Source organism: Neopelma chrysocephalum, unplaced genomic scaffold (genome assembly GCF_003984885.1).
Source record: "Neopelma chrysocephalum unplaced genomic scaffold, ASM398488v2 Primary Assembly neopelma1_382, whole genome shotgun sequence".
In the NCBI taxonomy this organism is placed as follows: Eukaryota; Metazoa; Chordata; class Aves; order Passeriformes; family Pipridae; genus Neopelma; species Neopelma chrysocephalum.
Genome location: NW_020898046.1, coordinates 3,251,041 through 3,273,226, shown reverse-complemented (window position 1 = coordinate 3,273,226; position 22,186 = coordinate 3,251,041). Strand labels below are relative to the sequence as shown.

General features: G+C 35.9%; 1 protein-coding gene across 1 annotated transcript in view; it reads left to right on the top strand.

The window, feature by feature from the left end:
• Nucleotides 1–22,186, top strand: part of CCSER1 (coiled-coil serine rich protein 1) — a 657,717-nt gene that overhangs the window by 352,261 nt on the left and 283,270 nt on the right. Inside the window, exon 8 of the mRNA XM_027706580.1 lies at nt 9,693–9,776. Within this exon, the coding sequence (XP_027562381.1) occupies nt 9,693–9,776 (84 nt within the window). The remainder of the gene's footprint in view (nt 1–9,692; nt 9,777–22,186) is intronic.

The window sequence follows — 22,186 nt, the reverse complement described above, 5'->3', positions numbered from 1 at the left end:
ACCACTCTAATGTTTTCCAGGCATGCTTGGTGATGAGTTTGACATATGAAACAATTTCCTACGGTAATAAAGCTAATTAAAGTGGGCAGTCATCCTCACATCACTCTTTAATGAATTATAATGAGCTCATTAATCTATCTAGTCTTGCTCACCGCATCTATTGACTAAGCTTCTCTGGCGGTATGTAAGGATAGAACACTTGCCCAGGAAAAAAATGGACACCGAAATACATCTATTTTCCCTTTTTTTGAAAAAAAGCCAGGAGATAGAAGAGGTATTGCTATAAGTCGAATATGCTTTTGAATAATCAATGAGAAAGGGTAAACAGCTAAACCACCCTGTAACTGTGGTGAAGGAAGGATCGTGCAGGAATTTAACTAGGTGTAATGTTGCACTGCAAGTGACAGCATAATTAATGCTTCTGTGACACACACATATCATGTAAAATATGACTTCCAAAAAATATTTTAGTAACTGGGTCCCTGGGGAAACTGCCTAAAGAAAATAACATCAAGCTCTTTTTTGGCTGCGTTTCTTGGCATTTTTCTTTGTTTGCTCAAAATGAGCAGAGAAGAGGTTGTAAGGTTAGGTTTACCAATTCCATAATGACAAATATTGAAGAATTAAATAGACTTAAAAGTGGAAAGAGATGATTCATGCAAATACACATCTAGAAGAACCCCTAATTTTTCTTAGATTGTAACCCTGCAACTTTCCCCGTCTGTAGAAGATAAAGTCTAGTAAGAGCTAATCACAGCTAACCTATGAAGTTACCTAGTTCTTATTAACATTTGAATGCTTTTAAATCAAATCCCACAGGCATAATTAGAATGCTATTACCAGGCAAATTACTGTTTAGTTTACCTCCGTTTGTGTCATGTGTTTTAATATTAATAAAAAGTTCTGCAGAACATATGCTCATAAGTGTACGCAAAGAAGGTAAAGCATATATGCTGGTACGAAGCAGAAGCAGCAGCCATATTCCATAAATTTCCATTGGTGTCTTGTCCGTAACAGACTTGGTGCTGTTTTCTCATTTGTAACAAAGAAGCTTGAATGATGTTCTGCTTGAATCACGAGTTCATTTAATGCAGACTATTGAGATTTTGTTTCATTTTCCTGTGGAGAGAAAACGTGCAGGCAGCTCAAACAGTCTTAGTGATGGGTGACCAGAGCAGCTGCAGCAAATGCAGGTGACTCAGGTTCAAGTCCCTGTTGTGATGAGGAAGCACACGTGTCTCCATCCACCTCCCTGGGGTAACCTCTGCCCCTGAAGTCATGGGCAGGCTATTCTTCCACCTCAATGGTAGAGAAACATTTTGCCCCTATAAGGTTTTTTAAAACTGATGAATTTTTATTCAAAGCGGTCAAGGGCTTTTTCTAATCAAATAAACACTTTAAAGTGAGGAAATGCATTGTTATAAAATCCCCAACTGGCTTCAGTCTAAGTGCTAATCTGCTACTTGGTTGCAAAGAAATAAACAAAAGATGTCTTTACTTCATGGCCATTGTGTTTCCCATGGTATCTTGGCATTATTAGGGTGTTTATTTGTCTGTTTTTTACAGAGGAACATTTTATCAAGACTGATAAATTTATGGTGCTTCTAAATACATTTTTAGTTCATTTTCAGGAAAAGAACAATATAGTTATACAAGTCTTGCATAAAAAATTACTTGAAATATTCTGATTTAAAATGTAGAGGGATCTCAATATATATAAAAAAGCCAAACAAAACCCAACCCTTCATATTTCTGTTATTTTATGCAAAGAATTTTATTTTTGTTTGGCTTAGTGCATTGATTTATCTCTTTACATGGTAGCCTAGAAACAGTGAGAGCAGTTCTGTATTAGCATGTTTGTTATGGTAGTGAGTGATGTACTGATTAGACTGTACTGTCTGCTATACTGGACAAACTGGTTGGTATTTATAGTTGGTATTGTATTGTCTGAGAAGACTTAAAGTTTTTAGTATCTTTGTAGTTATGCTATCATAGGACAATTATCTTTTGATAGCTGAATTGTGTTGGTCTAAGTTACTTGGCAAAGCCTTTCTTGTTTGGTTGTTTGCTTCTTTTTTTTCAAAAACTCTTTAAGATAAACAAGTCTTGCCTTTTGTAACGTCCATAATGTCCATAATGTCAGTCCAGAAATCAGATTTTCTATATGTATACAAAGTTGATGGTATTCAAAGATTGATGTAGCTGCATAAAATTTTCTGTCAGAATGTCCCGTTGGTTGAACAAAGGTTTATTCTCAACTGAAAAATGCATTTTCGTTTAAGGTCAGTAAGTAATGAGTATGCAGTTTGTGAGGGAGTCATGCTGAATGTATAGTCTAGTTAAGTCAATTGACTTTATACATGTGCACTTGGTGTGAAGTGCATTCTCTGTACTTCAGAATCTATTCTTGCCTACTGATAGGAAGAGATAAAACTTCAGTACTTCTAGAGAAGCAATGTGTGTCAGAGCTTAGTGTACTAAATGGCAGTAAATAAAAGAGGATATACAAATTTTTTTATTTAGAGAAACAAATCTGATTGTGTTTAGCAAGTGTGTTAAAGGCAGGAAATCTTCATGTTTTATGTGTGCAAATTTTACGTAAAGTGTAGCAAGGTGTTCTGAAATGTCAAAATGAATGACAGCTGTGCATCACTTTGCTATTCATTGCTATTTTCTTTAAAGGGTCAGTAATATTATATAGTGTGTTTATTGAAATATTTGAAAGTCTTTAAGCAGTAGCGAATTAGAACCATTAAATATAGTTTGAGAAGACATCATGTTCTCCACAATATACCTTCATGATATAAAAATAAACTATGGTACTTCTGGTGTGTCATTTTATCTAAACATGAAGGTCTCTTTCTTTACTGTGTTACAGCTATGGACCTAGTAGACCTTTTGGAATAAGTTAGATTGTTGTGAAAGTACTGAAAAAATTGCCAAAGCAAAAGTATTTGTTATTTGCACACAATATCATTATGTGCAAGCATTTGTATATTAGATCCTAAAGACCTTACTGGAATTACACATTATTTTCGTAATTATAACCTCAAGCAGAGCTGGCTGGGTCTCTTCCCTCTTCTTTTTCTCTTGAGAGCATTTAATAAGATTACTTCTGTTAATTCCAATGTGCTTGGAAGATCTCAAAACTTAGTCATTGTTTCCATCCCCAAATAATCTTCAGCAATCTAAAATTATTTTTATATAAAACAGTAATGGTAAAATATTTTGTCTTGTGATTATTGTGTACAAGATGTTGTTTTGTTTCCTCACAACTGGAAGAGCTGAAGTCACTATTTCCTAATGCTCTCCTTTCCTTCTGTCTGAAGCTTTCTTGTGGTTCCAGAAAGCAGGACAAAGAATATTTTTAAAGCTTAAATGTTGAATTCATCCTAAAGTAATGGAAATGTTCACATTTTCAAGCTGATAGTAGAAGACTACAGTGGATTGAGAGGAGACTGAAGCTCAGTGGCCTGTGTTTTTTTGGAGCTAGAAGAAATTTTTCTATTCATCCCAGGGCAGCCAGAATCCAATTGGGGCTCATTTTGTTCTGTTTAAACAAATGAGATTTTGTGTAGGACATTATTCTCTGAATATGAAGAAATACATTTACTGGTATGGCAGTAATTAAACTTTTACAAAAATGCTGCCGTTGGCAGATATTTTTACTTTACTTTTTTGGCCTAAATGTTTTTTGTCATTCTGCTTGGCAGAAAGAAACTGACATACCAGTGAAAAAGTGGCTGCATTTCAGTTATGAGTGAGATTATATTTGTACAAAGTTATAGACTGATTCACACGAAAGATCTATATGCATTACGTGATTAATAAGATTGTTTGCATGTAAGAGTGTGAACAGGTTTTGGTTTTGCTGATTTGGTTGGTACTAGGAAAGAAAATAGAAATGAATAGCATATTTTTTCCCTGATGATAATGAGGGTTAATAGATTATTAAATTGCTAAACATTATGGTTGTAAACAGACAAAACCCCACCCTGATTATAGAAGGTTTTCTGCAAGTTAATAAGTGCAATGAAGTCTTCCAGAGAATTTGCAATGCTGAAAGAAAATTGATGGTTGAAGAAGCACTCCTGGCAAATAAGATTATTGTGGGGAAGAAGAAAAAAAAGGTGTTTGTTATCACATAAATAGATGCACCAGTAGCACTGGGGGAACTAGTCCAAGGAATGAGTCTTGAAATGCTAGTTTAATATATCAGGGAGGTGTAATGTAACAGCTCAGAATAAGAAGTCTCTTGCACCAGCTACTCATTTGAAGTATGAAACTGTTAGGAGAAATAGTCAAACTGCTAACTCTTGCCTGTTATCCCTTCTTAGTAAAAGGATAGAGGGAAATAAGATGACAGGTTTTTGTTTGTTGGGGTTTTTTTTAAAGTTATTTTAATTTGACTTTCTTGCTGATTAAATTAGTAGAAACTGTTCTGGAAAATAGATTTACTTGGACCGTGAATGAATATAATAAAGGGGGGAGAGCAGACCTGACTTCCTGAGATCTTAATCATACCTCAGAAGTCTGGTGGAAGAGTCATCAGCATGTGAATAAGGATGATCTGTTTTTTGTAGTTAACTTTATTTCCAAAAACTTTCAACAAGGCCCTTCGTCAAAGGCTTTTAAAATATAAGAGGAAAGTCTTCTCTTGGATTAATGGCAGATGAGGTGTACAGTACAAAAGACATGAGTAAGTAGTCATTTATTAAAGGAAGAATTATACTTCTAGAGGGTCCAGAATAATCAGAATTAAAATGGGATATGAAATGTTGCAGAAAGATTTCATCATACTAAATGATTTAAAGATAAAAGGCAGTTGAGATTCAGCAGACACAGTGGAGTACACAAGGGAACAATAGTCCTATTTTTCTAAATGAAGAATGAGAACTTTCAGAGATTGTTCATAATTCCTCAGAAAGACCTCCTTAATAATTATTAAAATAAAAAAAAAGTACATACAGTTGAGCCATTATTCTTGATAGTTCTTACAGCATTCTTGACAAATTAGGTACAGGGACATTGTTCCCGAAATTTGTTTATTCTGAAGTTTCTCACATTTGACTTTAGGTTTACAAAAGGGTGCTTGATTGTGTTTTTTCCCCCTTCTATAGAAAACATAGAAGATGCGTGATTTTTTTTCTATAAATCTGTGCCCTCAAGAATTATTTTGAATAATTACTTAGAAATTAATTCAAAGCAAAATATCACAGTGCATTGTGTGAATGGATGGCTCATCTGCTGCTTTAGTGCTACATGGAGCCCTGATTACCTGGTTTGAATGAATGATACAGTGCAACTAGAAAAGGTGGTTGATAGGTTTTGACCAGAGATACAGGGTGTCTTATGTAAGGACAAAGATATTTCTTAGCTTTAAACAGAGAGGACAGTAGTTATGCAGGAAGCATACAGACTTATAAAACAATGGAAGGTGTGGAGGAGATGGTTAGGAAGTAGTCCTGTCTTTTCTTAAGATAGGAACAATTACATTGTTCCACAGCAGGTTGAGAAGGAAGGATAGGGGGTTTGGTTTCACTTGGTTGTTTTCTCTTAATGAATGTGTATTGTGAATGTATTTAGGGATATCACCAGAAGAGGTGTCATACTGTGTGTATGAGTTCTGGCCATAAAGGAAGAATGAGTGAAATGGTTATATTGGGAAAAATGCATTCATATTGCTTGTTACACTCTTGGCTGCTATTCATGTTTTCTTCAGATTAGACACGTCTTCGCCTTCATCTAGTATGATCATTCGGTTTTATGTTTTGCTGTTTATTAGTCAAGCTTCATTCCTTCAAAAGTAATGCTTTTAATTATTGTTCTGAAAGAGAGAAAATTTCAACTGTAGTAAAAAAAAACAACAAAACCCAAAAAAACCCAAACCAAAACAACCAAATTAATTTGTCCAATCTGCATTTCCCAGTTAACATACGTGTGGATCACTGTGAAAAAAATATTATTTATTTAGCTCTATGTTCATAAATGTCTGAAGTTAAAGCCTGCATAACCTACATAGTCTTTTTGATGCTACTTTCGTAGTAGAGTATCAATTGAATTCTAGCATTTCAATGGATATAGCTGCCGTAATTTGTCCAGTAAAGTATTTATTTACATCTTCCATGCAATTGAACTTAGAACATGTTATAATATTGCATAAGGATTTTTTTTGGAGATTAAGCACCTTTATTTATCGTTATAAGATCAGGTCCCCTGCTCCCCAAACTTCATTTGATTTCCTGATCAAGAAATGGAGAGTTGTTCCTTTAGAAGTATCATTTGAATACTGAAGCTGCGTGGAAAGAAGATGTAAAAAATGATGTCTGTTTCTGATATGACTGTGGTTTCCTGCTTTAGGATTTTACTGATCTGTTTTGTTCCTACCAGAAAAATAACTTGCAGTGAGGCTCTGCTTGTGCTGGGTCAAGATGGCCGTGGGAGATCGCTCTGAGTTGCCTGTTAAGCTTTCTAATAGGAACTTCTGAAGCATGGGCTTGCTCTCACCCTGGTACTGGGCTTCAGCAGCAGCTGGCAGGGCAGCGTGACGTGAGAAGCAGGGGAGTTAAGTGTGACCATTGCCTGCAGTCAGCGGCTGCTCTTTGGGAGCATTGTTGGGACTCCAGCCAAGACTAACTGGACTGGCACAGCACCAGAACAACAGATGAGCCAAAAAAACAAAATCAATGTGCTTTGCACATGTGAAGAAGTGCAGCCAGCCAAATCATTTCTCTTTTGGTATGATTGAAAGGAATTGATACAACAGATATAAATTGATGCAGTAAGTAGAGCTAGAGTGAGCACAGAAAGGGAAAAAGTCGTACTGTGTACATAAGGTGCCATGATGGACATACATCAGGGGACCAGACCAGTGACTTCATTTTGACACTCTGAACCAAATAATGCAGGTTCAGGCTCTCTGCCTTGTGCTAGTGTCATTAAGACTTTCATTAAAACAAGAGTAACAATAACCCATACAACTACTCATGATCTGACAAAAACCTTGTTTTTGAAAACATGGTCTGTAATATCTAGAAGTCTACTTATGTGTAATCTCAAATAGTAAGATGCTCTTACTTATATTAAAACTGGGTGTATCAATATGATACGTGTTAACACAACTGGTGTCTCTGTTTGGAGATAGATAATGGTGCAACTCTACAATTTTCGTGTAAGATCCACAAAACTACTTGTTGTTTTTCAGCTGTCAGGTATTATAAAGTGAACCTTAAAAGATGTCCACAATCCTGTACATAGTCTAGACTCCTGTGCTGCTGGCATTAAAATCCTATGCGCTTGTGTTTTCTCTGAATGTTCTAGGCAGGTATCCAGAAATGGATTAATTTTGCCGTATAGATCTGCTGTATAACTTAGAGGAAGCTTCAAGTGTTACACCATTTATGTATCTTTCTGGACCTAGTATTCAGTTTTAAATTTCTTAGTTTGATTGTTCTAGGATTGTTTTCTTAAGACACTGCATCCTAAGTAATTGCTGATTTTTTGCAGTACCCTAAGTTGGTAACCAATCTGTTTAGCATCTGAAATGCAGCACATTTATCAAGTGAGTTTTATGATATTCTAATTTTATGGTACAATTTTGGAAGCATATTCTTATTAGTATCAAAGGAAAAGCAGTACATTTATCTTCCATAATATTTGGTTAGTTCTGTTTATAGCCCTTTGGTTATAGTAAGCACGATATGCCTATTTGTTCCGAAGTATGAAGAAGTATAAAGTAAGTATTCAAAATGGAAATTATTATGCTTTTTGGCACCTACACATAACCTGCTGCAGCTGTCTTCACACACAGAACAATTTGTCATCTTGTGACCTGATCTGATGAGAAACAGATTTGCTATAATGTTTAGCATTTCCCAAATGGACAGAATTAAACTAAACCAGGAAAATACTAGCATTGAGACATAGCTATCACTGTCACAGCTGATGACTGAAAGTAAGAGGATGATAATTTCAAGAATATTCTGACCATAAACATGTACGATAATAACAGCAGATCCATAGTGAACTTGCAGCTAAATTGTGATTTAATTTTTTTTTACAGTATCAGAACATATAAGTGAAGAAAATGATAAATAGTCAGCTGCTTTTACATTTTTATTAGGTGCACTTGGAATTTAGACTACAAACCTTTTTGATTATATTTAATAAAAGAAAGTAGTTTGAAGATGCACAATTTTATTTACAGATCGTGCTGTGTCTAACAGTTCTCTTTAAGAATGAAATGTTAATTGACTTCTCTTTTTATCAAATATTTCCAGAGTCTTGGACAAGCCTGTTATAAACATGGTTACTGCAATGGAGAGCAGAATTCTTATCCTTTTTTCATAATAAAATAATGAACAGCATTCATAAAAATAATGAGAATAACATTATAACATGTAATACTCTGTGTAATATATAGTACATATCATTTATTAAACTCAGCAAAATGGCCTCAAAGCTACAGTGTGTACAGGAGCGTAGATTGAATTATTTGGACTGATGTTTTCATAGCATACATGTTCTCATTAGACCGATAGCCTTGATAAAATATTGATATCAACTCATTTTGCAGGAGGATAAGTAATCAAAACCACATCAGTACTGACAGAGTTCAAGTTTATCACACTTGTTATACCCTTTTGAGTCCCTGAACTCTACATGGTCTTAATTTCTGCACTCTTACACTTGTTATTAGCTGATAACTACAGGTCCAATTTTTTTGTTTTTAAACGAAGTGTTGTGCAAATACCAGCAGATTTCCATAAGTTTTCTTGTATGGCTTTTATATGTGGGTTTTTTAAAATATTGATACTCCAAACCATTAAATTTCCCAAACTAAATATATTTCCATGGTAGAAGGATATAAAGATAGAGATATTCAGTTACATTTATATGACCAGCTAATTGGCTGGCTAGTTTCTTATGTCTTTATTATTCAACAGTGCAGTCATTTAAGTTGAGTTTCTCCTCTTGGGTGTTTATCAGAACAACACAAAGCCACATGATCGATATTTCTTCTTCAGTTAAGGTGTTCAGATTTACATGAATCCATGAAATTGCCTGTGGACAGCTTGCAGAGACTGCCTCATGGACCTGGGTTTTCCTACAGTTTTAACTATTAGATTCATTTTCATGCAAGTCAAATTGAATTCTAGTCAATAGTTATGTTGCTAAGTGGTAACTATTTTCTTTTCTCCCCTAGTTAATACTAGAACTGCTGCTGTTTTGGCTGGCGTGGGACAAAAGATGTATGCATGCTTTGCTTTTCCTCTGGATGTCTGTTGTGCTTTCTTTTTCATCTCTCCAAGATCAAGAGCTCTGCAATAACGCTTCTAAATTGATATTTCTCTAATGTTGTTTTGTATGATTAAAATTATAACATTTCATAGCTGTTCCTTAAATGAAAAGGAATGACCTGATAGGATCTTCAGTAAAAAGGCTTAAAAATCCAGAAAACAAATGGACTTCTGTGCAGGGAGCTATTCACATCTGTGTAATGTCTTTGGATGCATTAATTTGTTTATGAAGCAGCTTAGAAAATGTTATTGAAAATACCACACATGACAAAGGAGAATTGAGTTTCATTATTTGAATGTAATTATCTCACACTGTGTGAAACAGCCTTTTCTTGTCAAGAGCAAAGTAAAAGTGTTAAGCCTATTATAATATCTCTTTTGATGTTTTTGTAGGATGGAATAAAAGATGAATGCTCGGTGCTGAAGCTGCAGCTGAAGGAGAGAGATGAACTTATAGCCCAGCTTCGTGAGGAGCTGGTAAGCAGAAGAAGCAATCCTTTTTTTTTTTTGTGGGTGGTTTTGAGTTCATTTACCTGATAAAGTCACTCCAAGAGCAGAAATTAAAGAAATACAATTTCACACCCTCTACAGAGTAGCTAGCCTAAGGCTATGTTAATCATATGGATAAACACTGATAACACTGACTGTACATTTCTAGGGACTTGTCAGCCTCTGAAGTGGCTATCTAGATTTACTGCTAGTAGAAGTTTATTTAAAAAGATTGTGTTGACAGTTGTCTTGATCAGAGGCAGATTAAGTAGCACAGCACTGTATGCATATGCCAGAAATCTTGAAGGGCCATGCACATGCCTGATAAATTGTCAGTACTTCTCCCATGAGCTGCTTTTCACATGCACAAGATTGTTCAGTAGAAAATGAAATGCCTTTTTTTTATCCATAATGGATGTCTTTACATAAAATAATACATATTCTTACATTGGCTGAACCTTTCCATAGCATATGGGCTACTAATTCTTGACTACTACCATTTTAAGGATAGACGGAATACTTTCCAGTGACCGAAGGAAGTAAAATACTTGATATAGAAATTAAAAAAAATTAAAACACATGAAAATACATTTTATTATTCTATTAGGGCTGTATTAACAGAATTTTAAAATTCCTTTTTGATGGAACATGGATGTCTTCAGTATTTTTAAATAAAGGAAGAGCAATTTTTTACCTCCTTGCTCACAGAGAACTGAAACGCTCTGCAGAGAAAGCATGTAGGGTCACCACATTCAGGAAGGCATTCAACACATGCATTCCTTCCATGAATGCTGCAGGTGTGCAGGCACCTAAAATTTTTCTTAGCACCCTTTGGGATATGGGATTGTTTCCTTAATTAGATCTTAATTAGCTGATCTACCTCAGGGCCTTTTTGTGCTTTTCTATCTCATGCCTCATGGCTAGCTCAGAACTGGAACAGAATTAATTCAGGTCTATCTATTATTGCATCTTTTATATGTTCACTAAAAACATCAGTATACTTTTATGCCAAATAGCTTATAAATAGCTAAGTTTCAAGTTGCATGCAAAAAATGTAATGCTGCTCAAGGATGAAAGATTTCTTTGCTATAGTAACATCTGCAAAATAAATACAGGTCATCAATATTCTTTGTTTCATATTTGGCTACATTAAGAAATGATATAGTATGTAATTATTATCTAAAATTAAATGACAAAATGGGACACGGGGTACATCAAGCTTCTGCACAGTCCCGGAGCATTAATTTTATATCAGTCTAGTTCAGAACATATGCTATTTAAGTGGTCGGCAATTTTGTCAACGTGAAATTACCCTGTGTTGATACAGGGAGCTGTCGCTCATTTGCTGTTAACTGTTGTCAAAGTTCATCTGTATATATGTCAGTCTCACAGGGAACTGTCATAATAGACAAAAAAACTATAACTTCCTAGGGCTATGAAATAAGGATTTCTGTACGATTAAGTGTGTGTCATGGATTTAATCCCTGATTAATTGACTTCAGTTTTGACACTGTAGGACTTCTAAAAGGAGTGGAGGTGAGATTCCTGAGAGGACATTTAGTCATTTGAAATTAAGTTTTGAAAGGACTCAATCTATTATCTAATTTACTCCTATTGTACTAAATAAAGAGAGATTGGAAGGTGAATATGACTGAAACTACTTTTAGTTTAGAAAAAAAAGTAGTGGGTGCCCACAGGATTGGAAAAAAAGGATTTTTATTTTTTTGTCTGAGATATCTAAGTACAGTCATAGATGATTTTTTTTTTATCTCTGCTGTGTCTTCTCCTGCAATAAAATTTATCTGTAAAAAGGTGGGGGTTTTGTTTGTTTAAGGGTGCAGTGTTATAAGACATGACAGGATTTCTAGAGCAGCTAGAATTAGTGGCAGTCTAGTAAAAGAGCTCACTTAGAAGTTGTACCAGAACTGAGCATTATGACAATCTTCCAGAAACAAAGTGATTTTATCACATTGTCGGGATCACTGAACTAAAGTCTACTTATTGAAGGACCTCAGCAATCCAGCTGGGGAAGTACCCACTCAGCCTAGGCATGGGCGCTGTCTAAGGTTAGGTGGCTATGAAACGATTCCCAATGACATTTTTGATCTTGAGCATCTAAAAAAGGCTCAATATGGTTACAGCAAGCCCCTGTTGTTTCTCTGTTGCCTCTATGAGCCTGTATGAAGCTGATGATGCAATCTGAAGTCCTCTGAGGAGAAGCAGGACTTTGGTCCCTCTTGCACTGCACATCCAATGCTCTCTTCCTGGAGGTACCCTGGGCCCTGCCACCATGGCACTTCATGAGGTTTGCTCTTGATTGTGTGAGGTGTTCTTAGGAGCTGCATGCAGTGGACTGTTCAGGAAAAGTAAGCTCTCTTTTCAGAGCTGTTAGAGATTAATTAAATTTAAAATAATTGCTAGAAAATTCTGATAATGTTTTCTTTGCTTACATAAAATTGGCCAAAAATGATACAAAGCATGCTTTAATATTCTGCGAATGCTATAGTTATTTATGTGTTTGTAAGACTGTAAATATTTGGAAAGTGAATGTTTACAAATGTTAAGAGCAGTAATTTTTGGCTAATGAAACTGTACATGTTTCCACGTCTGCAATTTATTACAGGCTTAGCATTTGATGGCTAACTACCATTTTTATTCTTGTATCTTAGGGCAACCCATGTTCCACTGTCATTCTGAATATGGAAATATAAAATTTGTAAATACAACCTACCTATCTTGAAATCGTGGCATCATGATGCTAATTCAGAGATAGCACATAAAAATTGATTTGAGTGGGAGTCAGTTTTGTACTTCTTGAGAAGTACATGGAAATCTGTACTTTCCTTGTTATTTTCCATTAAGTTGAATGCTTGCATGTAGATGTAAACCCCTTGGTTAATTGGCTTTACTGCAGAACTGTTCAACTAAACTAAAGTGAATTTCAGGTAAATTTTGGCTCTCCAGGAGCTTTTGCTTCTTTCTTTTCTCTCATTTTTCTGGCGTTTCCTAGTTACCTTCCCCTCTCCCCTTGGATATTTTTTTTAACTTTCAAGTAGTGTAAAGAAGTATTTCTGGCTCATTTGAGTGCATTATGAAGGAGATCTTGCACAGAGCTGAGGGTGGAAAATGTCAAGGGGGTGTGTGAGCTGACTTGCTGTAAGCTGATGAAGGTTCAAAACACCTGAAACTGTTCTCTCTTGTAATTTTTAAGGGAGAAAAAGATTAATACTTCAGGAATGAAAATAAGGGTTTAGATGCTCGATACAATACCGAGGTGGAAAGGATAAAATGCAAGGAGCGGTCACCTACCTCTGAGCAAACAAAGAAGAACACATGAATGTAGTCTTTTGTGAATTTTTTGTTTGTTCTCTTTTTAGTGATTATTTTGGATTGACTCCCTTGGTCATCAGAGGGGTATCTGTTTGTCTTTGGAGAAATAAATAGGGGTAGACAGGGAAGTGGGATTAATTCCTGTAAACTCCCATTATCTCCTGAAAAATACCTGCTTCAGAAATTGAAGGAGAGTTTGTCTTCCAAGATGTCAGGTGATAAAACATGCTTTAAGGCTCCCTCTAAAGGTAAACCTCAGCAGGAACTGAAAATTTGGGTTCAAAACATTGCTTTGTCTCAAAGCTCTACTCATTTGTGAAAATATTATCTTATCTAGTAAATCAAAGAAATTAATTATATCCATTCTGCAGGATTTGGTAATGGAGTCATTCGTGTGCTCTTATTTTCTTTTTCACTTTTCTCTTTTCCTTCTCCCTTCTCCACCCCCCAAATTAACTGAAATGAATGAATGTCTTAGTTTTCATTGGACACAAAGATATTTGAAGCCTTGGCTGTCTCATGCCCAGCTCTACCTGTAACTGGATCTTTACGTACGTTTTCCCAAATCGATCTTTTTCCACTGCAGTGTGCGCACTTAGAATGACTTTAAGCAGAAAATATTTTCATGGTATATTGGCAAAAATAACTGACTGCTGTTTACAGTAACATTTATTGTATTGCTGTCATTGGTACAGCGACATTCACGCTGAAAAATGAGTGTTAACAGCATTATCCTTTCAACCTTGATTCCCTGTGTAACTTGAGTCATGTGTCATCTGCCACAGAAATAAAAAATGTAGTGAGGCAGTTTGAGTGGATTCTGAGTAGAACTGGAGGCAAAGTTAGGTCAGGAAATTAATCCCCCTTATGGCCTAGCTGTTGGAGATACTTTTCTGCTGTGGAGGTGGCTCTTTATCAAGTACTTAGACTTTTTACATTTATGGAATAGCTAGGTACAGTGCTAGCTAAGTGGGCTTTCTGTCAAGCTGTAGAAGTTAATCCTTTAGGACTGGATATTCCACAAGACATAGCTGCCTTTTTTTTTGGTCTTTTCAAATCATAAACAAGCTCTACTTCCTTGCCCAAAACTTTATGTTAAATGAGTTGAGGAGGTGAGGGGGCTTGTACTGTAATTTGGGGGAGGAGATGTGTGTGGGTGGTTGTTTTCGGGAGGGAAGGGGGGGGGGTTTTGTTTATTTGGGGTTTGGGGGGAGTTATGTTTATTTGTTTGTTACTGTTTCCTAAATATAATGTATTCCTGGAGGGCAAGAATGATGGCAAGCTTAGCTGTTTTCTGTAGATTGATTTCAATAATGGGCAATTAGCCAATTGCTGATGTTTTGAAGTATCATGAAGATGAGTACTTGTTATTCAGCTTTGAAGTGTAACAGAAAGCCTTAGATGCGTTTGAATCCTGCTGATGAACTGTTTATGAAAGACACTTAGGTTAAGTGTAAAAATCACCTTATGTAGTTATGCCAATACAGATCCCTTCAATTTTAGTCTTAACATCACAACTTGTTTTGACAGGCAAAGAATGAAATTTTTTTTAATGAATTTGTGGTAAAATAATTTTTTTTAATTGTTAGGAAAAAGAGAAATTTTCATTAGTCCAGGCTATTTTCAAAATTTTAAAGAAGTTATCTTTGAAATGTTAAGGCAATCACCTAATTCCCATTCAAAAGGAATAATAGTCCTTATGTTTTTAAAAAAAGTAATCTAAATTAATTGTTTGATTACCCATTTTTTCTACATTCTGCTGGTTTGTAGTGTTATTACATGTTGGCTATTTTACGTGAAGGTATTATAGACCTGTGGATAATTTACATAAGAACTAGCATTTGTAAGTACTTTCAAATCCTCCTACTTCCTCATATTTAGGAAACGTTAGGAGTAGAAAAGAAATAGATTAGGTGTACTTAAACATTATTCAAGTGTCAGCCTTCTTCCCCCTTTTTTACAGGAGAATTAATTGCTTGTATTCGAGAAAAGGCTTATCTTGGCAGTAATTACTCTCTGAATCAGTTCCATAAGACAGACATTAAGTGTTAAAATGGCAATATCCTATAACACACAACGTGGATTGGGCTCCAATTCCTCTTTACACCAGGGCCTTGATGAAAAACTGCCAGTCGGATAGGATCTTTAATATTCCTTGGCACTTGTGGAGGTGATTCTGCATATGAGTTTAAGTCTCTACTACAAAATAGTTTCCTATTGTGGTGTTTGGCATAGATAAAAAAATATGACAGTAGCATTGAGTAGTGTATTCCTGGTCTCTCTGAGACTCTGCTCGTAAAAATAACACTGCAAAAATGACCAAACCTGAAATAATAAATTTGCTCAAAGTGTCCCTTGAGACACAGTGCCAAGGCTTACCCTCCTGTAGTAGTAATGCACTGTGTATGCTTGTCTTCAGCAGGAGTGTCACTTGTAGACAGGTGACTTCGTGAGATGTGCGCTCATTTTCCTGACAGGTCCTCTACTATAATCAGGCAATTCTGATCTGGCTTTATGCCAAAATCTTGGAGAACTTTAATTTTTGATCTATCTGAAGGACAAAATGTAGGTCTCAATTTCACCTTTTTTTTCCGTTCTTTTTTTTAACAAGTTTTAAGTCTAGCGAAGATCTAAAGGTGGCTGACAATTGAAGGTCCTTTTGCAGTAGGCAGATTCAGGGAGGGGTAGGCTTTGCTGGTTGTGCAGCTGTTTCTTTTCAGTTTGCTACAGGGGGCAGAAGTCTTTTGGTGATCTTAGAACATTTAAGCCATTAACTATTTCAGTCTCTGATGGTAAGCAAAGGAAAATCCACGTGGTTCTACAAGTGCTAGGAATAAAAGGATGAAGAGGTCAACAAAGAGCCAGTGTGATTTTTGTGTAGTTTAGATTGCTCAAAACTCTATTTTTTTTTAATTTAGTTTGTGTTTTTCATATAAACACATAGAAATATATATATTTACAGTAATACATGTATTTAGAGATACACAGAAACATGCATGTATTCACACACAAATGCACATGCTGTCTCTTGTTCAGTGTCTCGGTAGTTACCTTGCACCTCAAGAATGTTAGCCAAGAATGGCTAACACTTTATGATAAAGAAGGTCGTAGAAGGAAAGCTGGCTAAAAATGTTGAAATGCATTGTTGCTTGACATGGCCCAATGTTTGTGTTATTAAATGAATTCTCAAAGAAGTACTTAAGTTTGAGCTGGCATGAAAGTGACTGCTGTCAGTATCATCTAATGGAATACTATTGTGTATGTGTGTTTATATAAGCATAGAGGAAAGTAATGTTGCTTAAAATCAAATACACATATGCTGAAAAGCTTGCTTTGCTTCTGAAGACCAGCAGTTTAATTTGTATGACTTAACAGCTTCAGTATGTTGCTAAAGGCATGTGTGTGACACGTTTTTATTGTAGTTGTCTCATAAATGCATTATCCTCAGCTCTGCATCACTGTGTTTAATGAATCAACTGGTAGTGTTGTTTCTTTCAATAATTAATTTTCAGATTCGGGAAATACTTTTACTTTTTACGATGTTTCATCTATCTATGTAGTTCACTAAGGATTGATAGGAGAATAATGGGGTTTTTTTGCTTTTTTTTCCCTTCCCCTTAGTTATAGTTTAGTGCCTTGTCCGGTTTTCTTTGCCATACCTGAGCGTGATTCACAGAAAAGTCTGTGCATACACGCTGGTGTAGCAACATCACAATGAAGAATCACCTGTATTTTAATGGCAAAATACAATTTTTCTTTACATTCTAGTGAAGTTCTTTAAGTCAAGAGTGTTATGAGGTTTTCGTCCTCAAATGATATTGTTTCATTCACTCATGGTGTATTCATGTCCATAGGTGAGGTTTTACTGGCACTTTTCCTCCTGTCAAAAGAGATTTTAAACTCAGTCACGTCGTGGTTGCTGTGGCCAAGGTGGCCACCAATCTCCACTGCGCTCATGCGATCCACTGTGTTGACAAGCAGCAGATCAGCATGCATACCCAGTTTGTCTATGTGAAGCTTTAGCTCTGAAATTGGGAATGTATTTCTGTTACCCCCTCCAGTCTTTGGAGAGCAAGACTGTCCTTTTCCATAGCTCTTTCCCATGTTTGGGAGAAGTGAATTAAATAGAATGAAGTGTTATTGATCTTCTGTGTTTGAGTAGCTAATCATTATCTTGCATGTCCTCTGTTATCCCTCTTATTTTTGCCAGCGTAGATGGGAAGGATGCTGATCCTAAAAAGCTACTAGAAGTGGCCACTTATCCATCCATGTATTTCAGAGAATTTAGATAAATGCCTTTTTTCACAATATATATCTGACATGAAGTGGTAGGTTTTGGTCATGGGGTCAAGCCTCTTTCTTCCATCCAGATTTTTAATGCTCCACTTTGGGTTGGTCTTCTGCTGCTTTGATTTCCTACATCTTTCTTCATCTTTTGAAATATAGTTCCCTTCTTTCTATAGAATCCATGCAGTCTGCACATCTTTTAATGTCTTGTCCATGCTTTATCAATTATTGATCCAGAGGCTTGTTTGATGCCCATTTCTAGTTTTTTGGGTGAAGGCTGCTACTGTTTTCAAGCTTAGACATTTGTATTGATGTTCAACTGTAATAGCTTTGACTCCTGATGAGATTTCTTCAATATCCCAGTGCAACAAGAAGGGAATGGATTCCATGGCAAAGTTTTCCGAAATGACCTGCTGATTACCCTGTATTTAAGCTGGGTGTTTGGTGAGATAGGCAGGGGTCTGTACAACTGCTTCTTCATCCTTCAGATGACTGAAGAGCTTTAATGCTTTCATGCTGAGTGGTAGTAAAAAGTGCCTTGTGGGATATCATTGATAAAAAAGTGTGTTAGAAGACTATACACAAAAGCCTGAGTAGTGTCCTAGCAGAGAGCTGGCTTGCAGATTTCTACTTTCATTGGCAAATTCTTTCCAAAAAATATTACTCAAGTAATCTCCTTTCATATATTGTCTCCCTTGATAGTTTAACTAGATGAACTCTTTATATTCCCTTGTATCTTGATTAGAAGACAATAAAATGATTGTATATGGTCATAATCAGAAAATCAAATAAAAAACAATCTCACTGACTTTTAGCCGCATATTACAGTTAAATTATAAGGAGAAAATAAGCTACTGGTTAATAGTAAATCAACTTAATCTCACTCGTACATTTATTTGCTTTGTCTGGGGTATTCAATTCTGAGTATTTTTTCATTAGGTTGCTCTGTATGGCTACTAAAACAAAAGTAATAAACTGTTTCTTAATATTCTTTGTTGACTTCAGAATATAGAGTGAAAATATATCTTTTTGCATTTGGTTGGTGAGGTTTTTTTTCAGAGCTGTTGTTCATGAATTATTCAGTATGTTTGAAATGTACTTAACGTATTTCAACGTTTTCTAGTAATAATGGAAGACATTTATCTTACACTTCCCAATTTGACTTACAGATGATATTGTTTTTCTCAAAGGGAGCTCTGGTGATTTACCAGAAGAGTAATAGAGTTTGCAGGCTGTGGTATTTATCAGAATTTGCCGATTATTAACACAGGATTTTATAAAACCAGACTTTCTCACAGTGTGATATTTGTGTTACAGCTTACAAATGAGGGTTTCACCAAACAATGCTACTTGAGAAATAGGATGCTGTATTATTCTGGCTTTAGAAAGAACAAGTGGAGCTATTGTGCTACTAGTATGGTGATGAGAAGGAATAAAAGTAAACTACGTAAACTTACTTCAGTCTGGTTGGTGTGGTTGTGTGGAGCTCAGGTTAATAGACTGAAAAAATAAAAAGTGAAAGTAATTAAAGGGTGATCTAAAGAAGTGGAAGAACTCATTCTATTTTTTTAGCTGAACTGTGTATTTATCATTCTGCTTTGAAGAGCAGGGTGATAGGTTCTAAACGGAAGGGTGATATACAGAGGACTGAGGATTTTTGGATTGTCCCTAGATCCACCTTTTAAGGTCACTTCAAGCAGAGGCACGTTCAGTCTGTAGAACTTGCTGTGCAAAGGATCCTCATTTAACCAGTGTGAATAAGAAAGCTTAGATCATTTTCTGGAATTTTGCAGAATTAATTTTGTTGCATCTTCTTCAATTTATGGAAATGGAATTCAGTTCTTAAGGGACAGAGATGTTTGCTTTCTTTTCTCCCTCAAGTTCAGAACCATTGGGGTGATAAGGGTAGAGAAAAATGAACTGATGAACCACCAGTAGCTTAAAACATCTTTTCTAGTACTATTTTGTCTTCATGTTAGACCACCATCAGTAATGTATGTCTGTTTTTCTTGATTTGACCTACAAATTCGTGGACCATTCTGCTTAGTCAGCAAAATTTAAGTATCCAAGCAGAGAGCTTTTTTCACATATATTTATTGCAAAAATCTGGTTTTCTGCAGAATCATGTAGGCAGATTGAGGGGGAGAGAGATAGCTGGTTCGTAAACAGTAGGGCTTCAATTAACTGCTACGTGCAATTGTACTTAACCTGTAGGAAATTAGGAAGCTGCATGTTGCGTGCTTGTCTGTTTGTCTGCATAGAAAGAACCCTAAAAGTGTGGCAAAGACAAAATTGTGTCTTTGATAATTCCAAGAATCAGTAATACAACATGTCTGCAGAACATGAAGTTTTTTCTTAATTCCATTTCAGCTTTATTTTTCCTTTTTTATTAATCTTGACAATTTATTTTCATTATTCATGAATTATTGAAACCTTCTAAATACATGAAGTCCCTAATAGGGAGCTTAATGAGTCAGGGAGGCTGATCTGCTTAGGAATACATAAAAGTTGACCTGAGTAGTACTAGATACACCAAAAGACTAGCAGTGACCATGTTGCCCAGAGAGCTGTTGATACAGGCAGTCAGTTGAATTGCAATTCTGACTGTGAATAGTGCTGAATGCACTGAACACTTAAAGTTTGGGCTTAAATGTGCTGCTGTGTTTGCCCAATTGCTATGTTCAGTTGAAAAAAAATTGAGATAAAAGTAGATAAAAAGAAAAGTTTTATCTCTAGAGAGATAAAAAAATTAAAAGAACGTTGTTCTATTAGACCAGTTGCAGAGCATAATAAATACAAGCATAAGTCAATTTATTAGCTCTCACATCTTCGATACGTGATACATTATATCATAAATTCTAACATCATTTGATTTTTTTCTTTTTTTTTTCTTTTTTTAAGAACATAAGCAGATAACTTAAAATGATGGGTAATTTAGGAGTGAAGGACCTCAGGGGGTGGCCTAGTGCTACCTCCTGGCTCAAAGTAGTGTTCACTTCAAAGTTAGAACTGGTTGTTCGGGGCATTTTCTTGCTGTGTTTTGAAATTTACCGGGGATGGAAACAATGCAGCCTCTTTGGTCTAAGCAGTCCTGTGAAGGATTTTTTTTTTCTTGTGTCCTGTAGGACTTTCATTGCAACATGAACTGTTGCTCTTTCCTTTTCTATGTGTCCATCTAGGAAGGCTCTGGCTGCTTCTTCTGGCTTCTATCCTGTTTGATAGTGGTAGAGAGCAAATAGATCCCCTCTTTGCCTTCCCTTTTGCAGACTAAACAAACTATTTTCTTTAGCCTCTCCTTTGTCATTTGATCCACTATCACAGTGGCCTGCAATCTCTTCAGTTTGCATCCACTTCTCATACTGGGGTACCCTAAACAGTGTGTTATATTTTCAGGTGCAGCCTCCACAACACTGAGGGGTAATACAGTTCTAGGCACTTTCTGTTTGCATGCTTGGCACAGTAGCCCAGCATACTGTTAAATTTCTGGTCTTAGTGTCTAAGCATGTCATATTATTATTAATATCATAATAAAATTATTGTTTATATTACTGCACTTTAAGGAGTTCTGGACTAACTGAAAACTTGTGGCTGTTACATAGTAAGAGCTTTGACTCACTGTGGGTTTGAACTAGAGTTGATTTGATGACTTACAGGTAAAGTACTTCAATGTTTATACTGTCTATTATTCTCCCTCTTAAAATGTGAGAAACTTACCCATGGAGAACCTTTTGGGCTGTGATGTGAGGTTTGGGAGGCTGGGATTTTTTTGGTTATGTCACCCCATGCACACACGTATCCGTCTCTTATAGGGATAAAAAGGTTGGTGAACATGAATTTGATTTTTCTTAAGCAAGGACTCTAACAGTGAGTTTGTATAATTCAAGTGAAATCTAGTTTAAGGGTAAGCCATGTAAGTCAATATCTGAACAAGGCATATATTTCTATAAAATCTCTACATGGACACTGGCATTTGAGATAATCACACAAAGTCTCAGTAGAAGATATTCTACAGAGCTGAGAATCCAGTATTGCCTCTGTTAAGTTAAATTTTCAGGAATGCCTGAGAAACTACATTCAAACGGGATATATCTTTAAGGAAATAGGATATATTTTTAAGAATAGGACTTCTAAGAAAAGAAATGTGTGGAAAAATATTTTCATGTCAAGGACATAGAATAAAGCTAAAATAAATAATGAAAAAATCATGAGGAAGGAGTGTGTGCAAGTGATTACAGCTGAGAATTTCAGTACTACATGGGACCATGTCTCAGATGAGCAGTAGGCTTGAGTTGCCCGATGGTGCACCAACTAGATGTTTCTGTGCTTTGTCTCAGTAAGAACAGAATACAATTACTCCTTAAATACTCTTTCTTCCTCTAATAAGATACTGAAGGCTTATAGGATCCCTTTTCAGAGCAGACTTTTTCTCACTTTCTTTTTCTACAGCTTTGACCAGTATAGCTTGTAAAATTTTTAGGTTGGTTGTTGGCATAGATTTTATCTTTATCATTTTAGTCAGTAAGCGTGGATAGGCATGCATGCAGTGCTCCCCCCCCAAAAAAAAAATAGTGGTTATGTCTTGCTGTTCTAGTTTTTGTGATCATCCTCCTTCTTCTGCTTGGAATGTTTTGTAGTTTAATCATTTTCTGACTTGATATAATTAACAGAAAGGACATCCCAGGCTAATAGACTTCATCAACACAATTAGGTTTGTTTTAGAAGGGTAAGGAAGCTATCCACCTCTCCCTGGAGAGCTGCTACCCAGGTAGCTGCTAGTACTT